At 46.3% G+C, this 16,377-nt stretch overlaps 2 protein-coding genes across 2 annotated transcripts; one reads left to right on the top strand and one right to left on the bottom strand.

Moving 5' to 3' along the window:
- The first annotated feature begins 544 nt into the window (after window positions 1-544).
- On the top strand, window positions 545-1,935 carry LOC135391213 (isocitrate dehydrogenase [NAD] subunit gamma, mitochondrial-like). Its single transcript, XM_064621367.1, has one exon. The coding sequence runs from the start codon at window positions 720-722 to the stop codon at window positions 1,851-1,853; it is 1,134 nt and encodes a 377-aa protein (XP_064477437.1). The 5' UTR covers window positions 545-719; the 3' UTR covers window positions 1,854-1,935.
- A 12,053-nt stretch (window positions 1,936-13,988) lies between these two features.
- Window positions 13,989-15,263, bottom strand: LOC135392761 (isocitrate dehydrogenase [NAD] subunit gamma, mitochondrial-like). The gene has a single exon (XM_064623476.1). The coding sequence runs from the start codon at window positions 15,150-15,152 to the stop codon at window positions 14,040-14,042; it is 1,113 nt and encodes a 370-aa protein (XP_064479546.1). The 5' UTR covers window positions 15,153-15,263; the 3' UTR covers window positions 13,989-14,039.
- Window positions 15,264-16,377: the final 1,114 nt, after the last annotated feature.

The raw sequence follows: 16,377 nt of genomic DNA on the forward strand, positions 1-16,377 counted from the left end.
GATATAATATGGAATACATTTGGCAAAAGGGTCTGAATAAATTGTAATTGTAATAGGACGAAGCTACAAAGAGTTTTAGGAACTTATCGAACGAAATATTTAATCTGATCTTTTTCTGTATTGTTTTCCCACCCCACTTTACGCAAACTCACTGAAAAAAAAGAGAAAGATGAAAACAAACGCGCATTTAATAGTTGCCATTTCTTGTCCATATTGTCCGCCAGTATCCGCACGCCTCAAGAGTCGATCATTTATTTCCGTAGCTCTCACCCGCTTTCGCAACTTGTTAAGCCTGTCGAAATCCCGAGTAGGTTCTGATTGGTACACACGTGCTTTGCTTTCCATTTGCACACAGTCACGTCTAAGTCCGCTTCTACTACCTTACTCAATCATGCATGCAAGCACAGCGCAAAAAAGTAAAACGAATGGCTAAAAAAAGAGAAAGCGACCGGTTGGCTGATCAAGAGTGCCGCGATCTCGTTCACTCGCTGCAGCTACAGCAGATGTTTCCGCGGTTTGCGTGCCAACTGCGCACGCGCGGTGGCGAAAACATTACGCCTTGCCCTTTATCGCGACACTCCGACGACGACAGCAAGCTGCGCACGTGTGTTTGAGACGATGAAGGGCAACTAACGCATACAACGCTATCTTCTAGATAGAGGAGTTCAGGAAGGAAAACCCTGTCGAAGGGCGTTCTACCGAAGCGGTAATATTTCACGATGTTTTTGTTGAGCACAAAGTCGCGTCCGGTTTTCTGTGGACTTTCTCGATGTTCCAAGTCGTGGACTGCGTCTCGTCAGGCGTCATCTCTCTACGGCGGACGACGCATGGTGACCGTTCTACCGGGACACGGGATCGGCCCGGAAATGATGACCCACGTCGAGCGCGTCTTCGCAGCAAGTAATGTCCCGATCGACTTTGAACGCGTGGACGTCGACGATTCACCGGAATCGATAGACTACGCCCTGAAGGCGATTCGGAGAAACGGTGTCGCCATCAAGGGCAACATCGAGACAGACGACCCGTTCAACGTGGAGCCGAGGAACCAGCTGCTGCGCCACAAGCTCCAACTGAACGTGAATGTCGTCCGGTGTCGGAGCCAGCCAGGTGTCCGTACGCGTCACCGTGACATTGACCTTGTCGTCGTTCGACAGAACACCGAAGGAGAGTACAGCTGTCTCGAGCATGAGAGTGTTCCCGGTGTCGTTGAGAGCCTCAAGATCATCACGAGAGAGAAAAGCGCCGAAGTTGCCAAGTTCGCCTTTGATTATGCCAGGACGCACAAGCGCAAGAAGGTTACTATTGTGCACAAGGCGAACATCATGAAGCTTTCCGACGGACTCTTCCTGCAGACGTGCCGCGATGTTGGAAAGGGCTACCCAGAAATCGAGCTTGACGACGTCATTATCGACAACTGCGCCATGCAACTTGTCTACAACCCGTCAAGATTCGACGTGATGCTGGTGCCAAACCTGTACGGAAACGTAGTGGTCAACGTGGCTTGCGGTTTAGTGGGAGGACCTGGCATCACGTCTGGGAGCAACTTCGGCAAGGAACACGCGGTGTTCGAAACGGCAACCCGTAACACGGGAGAGAAACTGGTGGGCAGGAACGTTGCGAACCCAACGGCTACACTCTTGGCATCCGTGGAAATGCTGAAGTATCTGGGACTGAGAGACCATGCTGTGGTTATCGGGGACGCTATTGAGAAAGCAATGAACGATGATTGCATTCATACTCCAGATTTGGGAGGTATGGCCACGACTTCCGGAGTCGTAGATTATATCGTGATGGAGGTGCAGAGGATTGCAGCTGTGCCTTATGATATGCGATCGCGTTACTATGCTGCGTGATCATGGACTGTGGTGTAACTAATGTGTTGTGTTAGTAAAATTATAAATGGCTGTGATCATCGATCGCATGTTTTCAGTTGGAGTGCCTGTTCGTCCTTGTTATCACCTTCTTGGATGCAGATAAACACTAAAGTAGGTCAGCTGAAAATAACTGATATTGCGGCGCCGCAAGGTTATCTCTTGTTGCGGTCGCACTCATGGGAGATATGCACAATTTTATAAACCAATTTTCGTTTGGAGTCCGCCTGACATGGTTACTTGCGGCACCGATGAATGCTATGGTGACTTCGCGTCCGTTCAACCTAAGAGAGTACAACCTAACTTTGCAGTAACTATAGATATTCCTGTGCAATAGTAATAATCGCACACCTCATCATCCAATGTATGTGTGTGTGTGTGTCTGCAAAAGTAACGAAGTTACTCAGCTAATGGTATATTTTCCATTTGTCATTTTGTCGAGACTTCAAATATCCTGCCATTGCCAGGATGGCCTTAGACCAGTGGCTCTCAACTTATGTTATTCAAGGGAACCCCTGATCGTGCCGGTGCTTCCTCCAGGGATTTCCCTGAGAAAATCCCTGGTACGCCTGTGTACGCCGCCCTCTTTGATAAGTGAGTGATGTGCCCCTTGGTTTGCCCATTTGTACTGAGGATGCTGCCTGGATAGGCGGCGAAACGTCTACTGTGGTGTTGTTTTAATTGTTGTGCAAGTCGGAGCAGTAAAGGTTTTACAGTAGGGATTTCCCTACACCCCCCTTCAGGGGGGTGTACACCCTCCCTGCATTTTTGCAACACCCCCCCTGAAATTTCTCAGGTAACACCACCCAGCTCGTCCACCAACACGTTCTGGTAGTGAGTCCGGCGCAGCGAATTACATCCTGTGCGGTCAAACTTGGGCTGTAGGACCACAGTCATGCAGATCATCGTACCATGCATTTCTCCAAAATAATTTGAAAGTGACTGTTCAATGCATATATTCCGCGCATATACGAGCAAAAATGCGTGCGGGCACGCAAACTCAATGTGCTGGATCATCAAGAACCATTTGCGCCCAACTCAATCAAGCGAAGTATTCTGCTTTTTTCGTCTAAGGTTTTCATCGTTGGTTGCTAGGTGTTCATTGAGTTTCGTGACACAATGTGCTAGGCTTTTTTCTTTGCCGGTCGTGTGATTATGCATCTTAATGTTGAAATGCCGTTCATAATGAATCTGTATTCTACTGTACTGTGTTCTAATGTAATAACATGTACAAATAAAACGGGAAAACTGTGCAGATATGTCACCATTGTGCCACGATTCTTTCCGTGTCTAAGAAAAATTCCTGGAAAAATAAGTGGAACCTTCACCAAGCACCCCCTCCCCCCCCTTGAAAGCTCGGCACCCCCCAGCAGTGAATTTCTGGGGAAATCACTGGCTTCCTCAAGAAACCTACTACTGCAATGGGGCAACCGTGCATATAGAAGTGTCGGTGTGGCGAACTAGATGCCGTACAAGTACGGTATAGCGAATTTTTATTTTGTCTGATTATATAACTGTTTAGAATTTATTTAATTAGTCATTGCTTCACCGCAAGATGTAGATAGCCGTAGATGTGACCACAAAGCTGTGGTCTTCATGAGTTGGCAGCAACCTGGTCCTGCGACCTCGAGGTCAATTCCAATGCCAACGATAGGCGGTCAAGATGCACCTGAGTGTGCTGAACAGAATCCTGTTCGCGGTATCCCGGTTGAGAAACACTGCCTTAGACTAGCTCACACCGTGCCGCTAGGACCCATGGGAAATCATGCGTTTAACAACAACAGCAACTTTATTTGAGTATGATGACTGAGGAGTTTCACCGGCAGGGACGATACCCTATCGCATTGCCGGTGGTGATGTGGGAAATGGAATAATGAGGGAACTGATGTTCTGAGGCTGGAACAACATAGAAGGAACAAATACATACAAAGCCTCAAATTGCCTAAGAAATTAACGATGAAAGTCACCGAAAAGGTTAGCCAGCTGTAGGACTCGAACCCACATCTTCTGAATTACCGGTCCAGGGCTCTACCAATTGAGCTAAGCTAACACTCCTCACCAGCGGCTTCCAAGGGTGCGTCATCTGAAGGGACAAACCAGCCATTCTCTCTCACTCGTCCTCCTTTCACTCTTACATTTTTGCTCACTCATACACACATTCATACGATGGGTTCGACGCAAGCGTCAACTGTTGAACATGAGAGAACTGATGTTCTCAGGATGGAACAACATAGAAGGGACAAATACATACAAAGCCTCAAATTGCCTAAGAAATTAACGATGAAAGATCAAAGTCACTGAAAAGGTTAACCAGCTGTAGGACTCGAACCCACATCTTCTGAAAAGGCTAACCTTTTCAGTGACTTTCATCGTTAATTTCTTAGGCAATTTGAGGCTTTGTATGTATTTGTCCCTTCTATGTTGTTCCAGCCTAACATCAGTTCTCTCATGTTCGACAGTTGCCGCTTGCGTCGATCCCGTAGTATGAATGTGTGTATGAGTGAGCAAAAATGTAAGAGTGAAAGGAGGACGAGTGAGAGAGTGTGGCTGGTTTGTCCCTTCAGATGACGCACCCATTGGAAGTCGCTGATGAGGCGTGTTAGCTTAGCTCAATTGGTAGAGCCCTGGACCGGTAATTCAGAAGATGTGGATTCGAGTCCTACAGCTGGCTAACCTTTTCAGTGACTTTCATCTTTCATCGTTGGAATAATGAGTCGCATCACAATGAGGACCGAAGTCCTACGGTGTCCGAAAGGTCAGAAGAGCTTTGAGGGCAGAGCGTTGGTGGGCTGCATTTGGCCATGGATCAAGCAATTTTGACAAAGTGACGGGGCGAGAGTCCAACTGATTGAGAGACCTGAAAAGTGCGGTTCGAGAAGGCTGGTAGTGTGGGCAATGAAGGAGAATGTGCTCTGGATCTTGATCAGCGCAGTGACGGCATTTGGGAGAGTCAACTTGTCTGAAGCGGTAACGCGCCACTGGGAGACCCCAGGGAGACCCTCAGACAGCATCGTCGGTGGTAGGAGTAGAACCCATCACCTCCCAGCCTTCAGTATACGATCTTGGAAGCCCCCAGTGACGAATGTATTCATGTGTTTATAACACAGTACAACTATGCTAAGATAGTGCAAGTGCTAAAACAAAGTTTGTGAGAGTTATATTCATTCAGCTTTTTGTTCCTCTTGGAAAGTAACTGTAAAGTAACTAAGTAACTTACACGTAGTAACTGTAGCTCAAACTAGTTACAATTAAAAACAGTAATTGTGACTAACTCAGTTACTATTTGTTCAGGCTAACTGTAACTGAAAGTTAGTTAATTTTTTAGTAACTTACCGAGGATTGCCTAAGACAGTACAATGCAAAAACAAATACACAATTTTTTTCACTGTGGCTGCACAGCATCCACACTTTGGTAGTCGTACCTTTTGCAATATAGTTTTTTTTACCTGGTCCACACTTAAAAAGAGAGAGAGAGAGATCAGAATATAGATACCGCTTTTTGCTGGTGTGTTGTACCGCCAGAGCAGACATCCTCTCGAAGAGAATATGTAATTACTAGACGACTAACTGCTAAAAGTCATTAGCTCTTTAATTAGGAGTTTTTGGAAAAAAGTGACATAGCAGAATGGGAGATAATCCCTGTTGAAAGCCATTCTACTTAAGAATCACGAAACGAGCACGTACGTTGAAAATTTTGCGATTCGAATGAGCCGTAACTGCGCGTATTAGGAGCGCAGGAAGGACAGCGCTCATTTCACGTCAGAGGATCACGTGCTTTCGATGGAGATGATTGGAGTAGGCGCTGATCCCCTGTCCAGATCAACCGCTTTGCTGCCCAGATAAACGTCCGACGGCGAAGGCCATGCGCTCCTGAGCCGTGGGCTGTTTTGATTATACTAAAGGCGCCAGCATCATTGGATTGCAGCTCCCGGGCTTGACTCGTAAACGTACGCTGACTTGCTACCACGTTCTCCATAGACATCAAGGAAATCCCCGACAACCCCCTTTCCCCCCCTTTTTTTTTAATAGCAAGCCGACCTCCGTCCGGCTGAGCTTTCCTTTTAATAAACATCCCCCCCCCCCCCGACAGCATGGCTGACATTTGTTCTTCTATTTTCTTTCTATAAAACATATTCACCCACCCCAACCCCAAAGTCGTTAGACGTTCCATACAGACGCCAAATGGATTACACTGTGGCCAGTACAGGTATCTACGGCTACTCTGCCTCCTTTTGTAAGACGACGTACCCATTTCCAGTTCAAAATTTTTCAACAATGCCTCAGAAGCATTGACTCCTGGCCCCAAACAGTAAATTACCGACCAATCTATCCAATACTGTTAAACCAGTTTTGCTGCGGCGCCTTATCTAAGCAGAAAAATGGCAATCCTCGAAAAAAGCGAGACAGCGGCGGGAACCTAGCCACGCACCACTTTGTCTTGTGTTTGTGTTGTTCTAGCCTCAGAACAGTTATTTTCCATCATGCCTTTCAGACTTTCACAGGGCACGGAAACGGACAAAAGTTTTGGACATACATTTTATGTGCCTGCTATTTCCTGGTACATCTTGCTGAACTTCGAAAGTATACATTGCCGTTCGAAACGAGACGAGTAGTATATGGACTCCTTTTCCACAGTTTGCCACTAGGGGCGCTACCACTGCGATTTTTTTTTTGTGGCGATTCTCAGATGTAACAGCTGCGCGACGTAAATCACCCCCACCCCCACGACGGCCACCTGCGAGACCCGCGATGACCTCCGCGCACCGACAATCATTGTAAGATTACACTTTTTATTTAAAAAAAGAATTATTTAATCAACTTCCAACCCATATATGCAAAGAATAGACATACACATTTGTACATTTGATATTTTTATTATCCTAATTCAACAATTACAAGAATATCAATCAACGCAGATAGGGTTAGTGACATGTTGGAAAAAGTCGTAGCAAACATTAAGTATTCTATATCACAGCACTCACCACTATGTTAATATCTGAGGGACACTGAATCAAAGCGAGCAATGATCATTATATCAGAAGAACAGAATCAAAACGATCGCAACAAAGAATGGGATCGAAGCAAGCAATCATTATTCTACTTGACTTCAGGCACAGCCAATCTACCAGTACCATTCATATCAAATCCAGTATCAACTGGTGCAAGTGATGTGGAGTTGCGGGTCTCACACCAGTGAAGCGAAAATCTCCATTTTATTTTTTAATGCGTTAGCATTAGGAGTGTCAAAACAGAAAAGGCTGTATGTACGAGGGTGGTTCCATAAGTTTCCGGCCCGAGGTAGAAAATGCGCGCGAATTTGAAAATGCGATTAAGGACGCGTGGCGCCATCTGTTGGAGGGCCGGAGTACCACCCTCAACCCTTTCCATGCTTTTGTCGGTTGGAGAGCGCCATTTCAAACAGCCAGAGTGCACTCTTCAATTAAAATGGGAAAAATCGAGTACCGCGCTGTGATAAAATTCTTGACAAAAGAGGCACTTTCGCCTAAAGAAATTAAAGCGCAACTGGACAACGTGTACAGGGAAGCCTCTCCGTCGCACACAAAGGTAAAGGACTGGGCTAAGCAGTTTCGACTGGGGCGAGAGTCCACTGAAGATGATCCACGCGATGGTCGTCCAGTGGAAGTGGTGACACAAGAAAATTTGTCTCTTGTCGAGGAGGAAGTGCTGAGCGACAGGCGTCTGAAGGTGAAGGAAATCTCAGAAAGGCTGGGGCTTTCCAAAACAACCGTTTTTCGCATCATTGGCGAGGGCCGTCACATGAAAAAGGTCAGTGCGAGATGGGTGCCACGACTTCTCTCGTCAGTTCAAAAGCGCGTCGTCTGTGCCAAAGAGTTCTTGGAGCTCTGTCAAGAGAACGAAGAAGAAATAGTGAAGTCAATTGTCACAGGGGATGAGACTATGGTGCTCTACTATGATCCCCTTTCGAAAAAGGAGTCGATGGAATGGCGCAAACCAGGAGAAGCGTCCCAAGAAAAGCCAAGGTCACACAATCTACAAAGAAGATAATGGCAACAATATTTTGGGATTCTCACGGGATCCCCCTCATCGACTTCAAAGACAGGAACACCACAGTGAGTGCGACTTATTGTGCTTCACTCCTTCACCGACTGCGAGACGCCATCAAGGAAAGAGGCGCGGCAGGTTGAGTCGAGGTGTCCGGTTGCTCCAGGACAATGCCCTCGTCCACACGGCTTCTGTTGCCAAGGCTGCACTGAAGGAGTGCGGCTTCGAAGAAATCCACCACCCACCTTACAGTCCAGACTTGGCTCCAAGTGAAAACTTTCTGTTCTCAAACTTGAAGAGGGATCTCAGAGGACGGAGATTTCAAAACGATAGTGAGGTGCAAGAGGCAGTTTTCCAGCATTTTGCGGACAAAACTTCTTACTATTTTTTCAAGGGTATAAGAATGCTGGTTGAAAGGTGTCAAAAGTGCATCGAAGTTAAGGGTGACTATGTCGAAAAGTGATACACTTGTTTCGTCTCTATGACTATTAAAAGTTGGTCGGGCCGGAAACTTATGGAACCACCCTCGTATGTATGTGTGCGTGTGTGTGTGTGTCCATGCGTGAGATGGTGAAGCCTCACCAAGACAGCGGTATAAGTGGACATGCAAAGGAGATATTAGAGGGTAAATGTAAAGGGAGGCAAATCATTTGAAATTGAAGTAGTCGAAGGTAATTAAGAGTAAGAGGTAAAAGGTAACTGAAGGTAATTAGAGGTAATTAAAGGCAATTAAAACAAGAAAGTTGAGTTTAGAGGTAATTAATGTAAGATATATATGTAATTAAGAGAAAGAATAAATGAAATTAAAGAATACCCCAGGTTATACCGGAGGTAATTAAATGTAATTAAAGGGAATTGAAAGTAATTAAGGTAAGTAAATGTAACTAAAGGCAATTAAGGGAATTCAAGATTACCTTATGTAACCTGCCATTACCTAAGGTAATTAAAGAGTAATTACAGGGTAATTGAAAGTAATTGAGGCTAATTAAAGGTTTATTAAATGGACATACATATAGTAATTAAGAGTGCCAAACTGGAAATCAAGCATTGACTGGAAGTGGACAACCGGAAGTCAGGTTAGACCGGAAGTGGAGTTGGACCCCAAATGCATACCGGAAGTCAGGTATAGACGGGATGTGGACAACCGGAAGTCGGGTTTAGGCTGCTAGTGGACAATCGGAAGTTGGATGTAAACCGGAAGTGGATACCAGGAACTCAAGTATGGACCGGAAAAGGAGGTTAATGCTAACGCATTTCTCTCGCATTTACCGCTAAATCGCCAGTGAATTTTTCTGAAAGTGCCACTACGGGACTCTTGTCTTCAGAATGCTACCAAAGTTATGTTACTGAACTCTTCTTGTCCCACTTTACATTCCTGTGAAATGCTTTGACTCTACGTGACGCGAAAGCTTGAGAAAATTAATTTTTATTTTTGAGAACTGTGACGTCATGTTAGGCTCCGACGGAGCGGCAGCTGTCATCTGGCGACGTTGTTGCCCTTCGCGTCTTCCTGGTTGCTCACTTTTTGCACTCCGTTAGGGGAGCCCCAAGTGACATATCCTCCGACCGCTCCGACGTTCGAGAAAACACAAGGAGGGAGAAGACATCTCTCCCATTTTCCCCTCTTTCGATCAGCGTCACGTGAGGTCTCCACCACCGGCGGACGTCAGCGCCGTTGCTAGGAGACGAGTGCCCTCACCAGAACATGACATCATTGCAATTATTGGGCTTAGGATTACGTCGCCTGCTCCTCGCGTCATCGAAACTTGTGGAGGCTCATCAGATCTTCAAAAATTGACAGAAATGCACAGCGTTCGTAAACGAGATTGAAATTTCGCGCATAGAATCCTTGAGGCACCTTCTTTTCATGAACTAAATAAAACAAACGCTGTTTTCGCTTAAAAGCGAGCAATATCAAAGAGTGAGACGGGTGGAGGAACAGAATCAAAGTGGTCGTCATGATTCGATACAATTAAAAATTCTGACCATCATATAGCTAGAGAGCTAGCGCGCTCGGGACAGCCTCTTACTCATCGCCAGCCCCCCTCCCCCTTCTACCGCCAGACAGCCCCTTGCGACCCAACAGCCTACACCATCAATGGTTTCTAAATGACAAATTTTACGGCATCAGATGAATAGGACCAAACTAACCAATATAAGATAACAATTAGAGGCATAGGCGAGCAATTATTATTATTATTATTATTTAATTAATGATTAATTAATAATTTAATGATACTATTATTGTTAAGTATTATTATTACTTTACAATTATTATTCTTATTGTAAATATTTCCTGCATTCATATGTTTATCATTGACTATGTCACACAGGAAACATTGCTCTATCATTAATTGGGGACACACACACACACATAGAGACGATTATGAGATGGGGCTGATGCCAGGGACACAAATTTTAATGAAAGAAGAGATTCTTAATACAATTACTTAAAATTTTTACGATAACACTTCTAAGCTTGCCGTAGGCCGTTCTTTGGACAGATCACCAGAAATTTCTATATAGAGCAAAGTCACATAATGCATCGAAATAAACAAACTTGCAGCATTCTAATTGCTTAACATTGTACAATCTTCTGAACAGGAACAATTAGGGGCACAACGCGAAATATTTCTACACTAGCTGCAGGACATCTTGCATGTGAGGTGAAAATATCAAAACTGTTCCATTGTAAACTACCTATCTGAAAGATTCGGGAATGCGATGTGAAAGCTACCACAGAAATTAGCACAAAGCTGGTGTCTCATTATCGTAAAAGCTCACTTTTTGTGCACCAGGGACCTATTTTTCTTTCACTAAAGTGACTTCCAACAAGCCAATAATCATCTTATGCCAGAAATGGTCACACATAAACACAATTTTGACATCGTAAGTCACCCCGGTGTTCTTCATGCGTTGCTCCGGTCTCAAGTGCCTGGGAAAGCGCTTGCATGGCTTTTCGTTTTCCTGAGACAAAGGAATTTTTTTTGTCCGAACAGGCGAGGTGACACAGAGAAGACTGCTGTACCGCATGGTGTCCTTCAGGGAAGTGTCTTAAAGGGAGACTTCGCAAGTATTCGAAAGAAATTAGGCAAGTTTGATGCAAAACACGAGCCACCCCCTCGATACCGAATACAACATTCGCATTCATTTTGCGCGAGTAATTAATTCGTAAATTACGACAATATCAAACCGAAACCGAAATGCGAGGAGCAGAAAACAGATCTGTGTCCTTACGACGGCGGCTCGCCTGGAGGAGGATACCGTGACGTCACCCAGCATGGTCGGTTGCTTCGCAACATCGATTCTCCCTTGCGCCAGATGAGGGAACAGGAGCGGCATTTTCACCACTGTGTGGTGGAGAGCAATGTTTTGAAGGAGGCAATTAAACAAACATGAGCGTTGCGGCTAGTTCTGCCCAATGCTTGAAAAAATCCTTACCCGTTGAATACGTTTTTCGTGCTTCAATTTTCTTATAAATAAAATCAGTCCATTTTTATCTTTTCAACAAAATTGAATTGGCAGTTAATTGTTGGCACAATTGTTATAGTACTGTTATTGAAAAACATGTCGCGCGTCCTGAAAACATCGTCGTGAGTATTTTAAAAACACGATTGCGAATCTATATGTGTGCGAATCGATATATAGATTGCGGTTGCGAATCTATCTATTCGCATGTGTGCTCTCTTCATGAACATGGAAAACATCTTCAGAATGTTGCTTGGGTACTTCCACACCTACCGCTGCCAGCCAGAGGTAGTCGACTGTTGCCAACAGTCACAGCTGGCCAACAGGCCGACACAGCTGGCCAACCGAATATATCTTCTATTTGTTTGTTTTGGCTCTTCTTACTCAGAACCCTTCTTTTAGTAAACAATCCTAATAATGTCGGTCTACGAAAGACAAAAGATAAGGCAAGCACAGTGGATCAACCAGTGTTGAGTCACCAGCGTAGATAAAAAAGGCATCTCATCAACATTACCTGAAGAATGGATATCTCCTATTGACAGGTAGGTTCGTACCTTCCTGGACAGTCAGTTCAGCAGTTACGGGAATTCTACTTTTCTAGTCCTTTCTGAGCAGTCAGCGTTGGAGGTTAAAAACAATAACTACTATACGGCCATGATGTTATCTGGTCACACAAACCTACTAGAAATGTTTTTTTTTATTACAAATATTGTTGCCATGAGTGGCTCTGTGAGGGATGATAAAGTTGAGAGTCCGCGAATCAGTGTCCAACTGTTTTATACTCTTGTTATTCTTGTTTCATGTTATACAGTGCCATGCGTCTGTAACAGACTGAACAGACAATAGGGAAAGGGAATATGTGTTTAGTCCAAGAAAAAGTACAAAAGTCGGTCAAACGCAATGTGGACGCGATTTTTTTTAAAATGGGAAGTCGATGAAAATCAGTATGCCAAGAATACGCATGAAATATATGAATAAAAATATATGAAAAAGTAAATAAAAATATATGCATATCAAGAATATGCATGTCTCAAAACTGTTGATGATACTGCGCTGAGTGAGAGCTTGTTGGGGGAGAGGGTTTAGGCAGGGTGTCCCTGCTCCTCACACCTCTCACTACAAACGAAATGTTTGTTAGTTTTCTGAAGCTATGAAACAGGTTGGTTCACTAATCACAGTAAATACAGTAAATGATGGGAAGAAACTCGATGTAGCCATGTCACGTAGCGAACAAGTTGGAGCTATTTTTTGGTTGCGAACTATTTCACAGAACACGGTAAAATTTTATCCAATACGAGTTTCTATCAATCACATGGCACCCAGTTGACGTCTTTGGTATTTAGCTGTTTGCACGACAAGCACAATGCAAAAAACAAAAAAACGCGAACGCCAATGTTAGACGTGATCCATTCTCCTACCGCCCCTGACGAGCGCTCCGCAAGGTGGCGCTTCGTTCGAGGAGAAACATATTGGCTCGGTCCCCATACTCAACAAATGCAGAACTAGTCCCCATACTACTCGTTGCATACCCGTCTGCAACGCAATAGGTCATGTATAGTGATTCAAAGGCTGGACTACAATGCATCACATCGTTCCTACGTAACGGATGTATGGTACCCGCAGTCCACGACATTCTGGCTGTGTACATGCAATCCAGGGATGCCGGCCGTCATACTTAAATCCTGGATACGCAGGCATAAGGGGGAATGAAACGGCTGATGAACTATATCACATCTGTCCTCAACAAAACATTGTGTCGTACACAGAAACAGATGTGCAAGACATTGAGTTCTTTTTCTTTTTTTACACAGACTGACTAGACAGCAATGGCTACAAGACAGAAGTTCCGTTCACGTTACCTCGGTCTGTCCAAACACTCCTGCACAGGTTCCATTTTAACGTCCGGTACGTGCGCCAATTCCTCCATAAAATTTGGAAACAAAAGGGAAAGGTGAACTGTACACGTCGTGCAACCGTGGGGGACACTGAGCACATTCTCGTGCACTGTTCTCAAAGGGTAACCATGAAATCTGCCTTGACCGACTGGACAACCAAAACTTTGTCCTCGTAAAAATACTGTGTCCTTGGCCACCTGACAAGAGGGATGCTGCCTTGTCAGGGACGACACGCGAACCGATCGCAGCCTCATCCTAACATGTTCCCCCCACAGGAAGATACTGAAAAACTGAAAATACATCGATTTCGAACGAAAGGGATTGACAGAGTGTTATTCCTATTGCATTTCAGTTTTCCTAGAGAACGAACTATCCTTTTAATAAAAACAGTATCCTTACTGCGGGGAAATATGACGACTCGCGGCGATTGTCTGTGCGCAAGGAGTCGGAGATAGCCATTGCGGTGGGGGGGGGGGGGGGGGTTCTATATCGCGCAGCTGTTATTTCTGAGAATACGCTGTGCAAGTGCGTCTCTGCGCATGAGAGGAGGCAGTGAGAGGGAAGAGGGAGGGCGCCGCCTTAGCCAATGGGGCTTCCCGAGTGGAGTAACCGGGAGAGGAGATATGCGCAGAGCGCTCGGTTACTTGCAGAGCGTATCGCCACGGAAAAATCGTGGTGGGTAGCGCCCCGAGCGGTAAACTGGGCAAATTGAGTCCACTCTATACTACTCTGACAGGACGCGACACTGCACTTTATTTCTGCCACAGCACATCACAACAGTTCATCGAGTGTCCTTCTCCAGTTCCTGGATAATACGCTGAACAACATCCGTTGTCTTGGCCATTCCTCCAAGATCCTGCGTATGGAGTTTCTTTTCGGCCAGAGCCCCTTCGACAGCCGTCTTGATCTTGAACGCATGATCCCGCAGACCCAGGTGCTTGAGCATATCGACGGATGCGAACAGGGTCGCCACCGGGTTCGCGGCGTTCTTTCCAGCGAGTCGGGTTCCAGTGTTTCGAGTTGCAGTTTCAAAAACGGCGTACTCGTTACCGTAGTTCCTTCCGGACGTGATACCGGGACCACCGACCAGACCGCAAAAGACATTGACGACGATGTTCCCGTAGAGGTTAGGTACAAGGAGGACGTCGAACTGATTTGGATCCGACACTATTTGCATGCAACAGTTATCGATTATCATATCCTCAAGCTCGATTGTTGGATATGCCTTCGATATCTCTCGACAACATTGCAGGAACAGGCCGTCCGAGAGCTTCATGATGTTAGCTTTGTGAATCACCGTTAACTTTCTTTTCTTGTGGGTTGTGGCGTAGTGGAAGGCATAATGTGCGATCTGTTCGGAGCGCTTTCTCGTTATGACTTTCAAGCACTCGACCATCTCGCCCTTTTCGACATGAACAGCGTGTTCCAAGCAACTGTACTCTCCTTCCGTATTCTGTCGGATGATAACGACATCGATGTTTTTGTGGCGCGTCTGCACCCCAGGTTGGCTTCGACAGTGCACGACGTTGACGTAGAGGTCTAACTCGTTCCTAAGGATCAGGTTTCTGGGTTCGAGGTCGGGTCTGTCAAATGGGGTCTCGATGTTGCCCTTAAGACCAACTCCGTTCCGCCGGATGGAAGAAATTGCGTGCGCCATGTTGACCGGATCGGCTGCCTTGGGGTTGATGTATATCTTCTCGAAGTCCACGGGAACTTTCGCCGCGGCGAAAACGGCTTCGACGTGATTCATCATTTCGGGTCCGATGCCGTGGCCTGGGAGCATAGTGACGAAGAAACGGCCGCCGTACTTGCTGTACGTTGTTCTGCGCTGCTGTGTGTAAGCGCAGCGCAGGCTATTCCAGCGCTGCGGTAGCGCTCGGGACGCAAAAGCCATTGGCAGGCGTTCAGTTCACGATGGTTCGATGGAATGCACTAGAGAAATTACGTTGGGCTTCCTCGTCGTCGTATTTCAGAGACGCTGAACGCGCTGCACGGGCCTGTGTAACTGCTTCTTTCTTCACGTCGCTACGTTTGAACTTCCAAGCGATTTTACGTCTCTAGGGCACCGTTGATGTTGGATGTTAACAACAACAACAACAACTTTATTTAAAGATGATGAATGGGGAGTTTCATTGTCAGAGACGATCTCTCTCTCTCTCTAGATGCCTATGGCCGCCACCGTGTGGGCCGTGTCTTTGAACGGCGCGCCCGATAACAAGGTCGTCGGGGCAGTATCGCTTGCGGAACCGTTTCCGGGAATTTTTCTTTCGCCTATGGCAAGGTATCAAACGCGCGCATTATTCGGGCGAAGAGTATTTTGCTCTTTCTAAATGCTACCGTGCCCGGCGCCCTTTAGTTGCGGACTCTCGCCGTCCTCGAGGCTGCGGGTGCTCCAGCGCAGTGTCCCTGTTCTCGCTGATCTCAGAGGTTTGGTGCTTCCTATATCACGTGTTGCGCCCATCTCGCCGCCTCATGGTTTTTAGCAAGTAGCTATTTTAGCTATTCCCCCTCGTCAGATCTTGGTGGTCGCACCGCTTTTCGTTTCATCTGGGGTGGCAGTGTGAAATGGATGTCGCGTGGTCGCATGTGCCTGCGGCGGGAGGCAGGTGGCATATGGGTTCCACATATGAAGACCAAGTGTTTTGCCCTTGGAATTAAAGGTATTTTTGATGCACTCCTGGAGCCGTACCACCCTGCGCATGATCTGTTGCAGTACCTCCTGGGTCCTGATATCGGGTTTCTTTCTGCTTTTTCGCTGAGTAGGCCTCGATCTGAGTTTGTCGCACCCCACCTCAGAGAGTGTGTCTCCTGCGGCGCCTGCGTGAGTCCTACCTTGGTGAACGCATTTCTACGTGGTCTGTCAAGCGCCTGTACAAATCCCTCTTGGAGTTACTCCCCATGCCTCCGGCGGCCGTGAGTCTTGGTGTGGCCCTGCAGGTTGCCTGGCGTCTTGTCACTACGGGTTGGTTGGGCGCCCGTCGAGCTAGCCTACAATGGCGCCTGGCACACGGCGTTTTACCGCTTCGGGACCGTCTGTCTCGGTTCGGAGTTGCCACTCCATTTCTGTCCATTCTGTGCCTGTCACGAGACTGCAGAGCACGCGTTTCATCACTCCCTTG

The sequence above is a fragment of the Ornithodoros turicata genome, chromosome 4 (assembly GCF_037126465.1).
Source record: "Ornithodoros turicata isolate Travis chromosome 4, ASM3712646v1, whole genome shotgun sequence".
NCBI classification, from domain to species: domain Eukaryota; kingdom Metazoa; phylum Arthropoda; class Arachnida; order Ixodida; family Argasidae; genus Ornithodoros; species Ornithodoros turicata.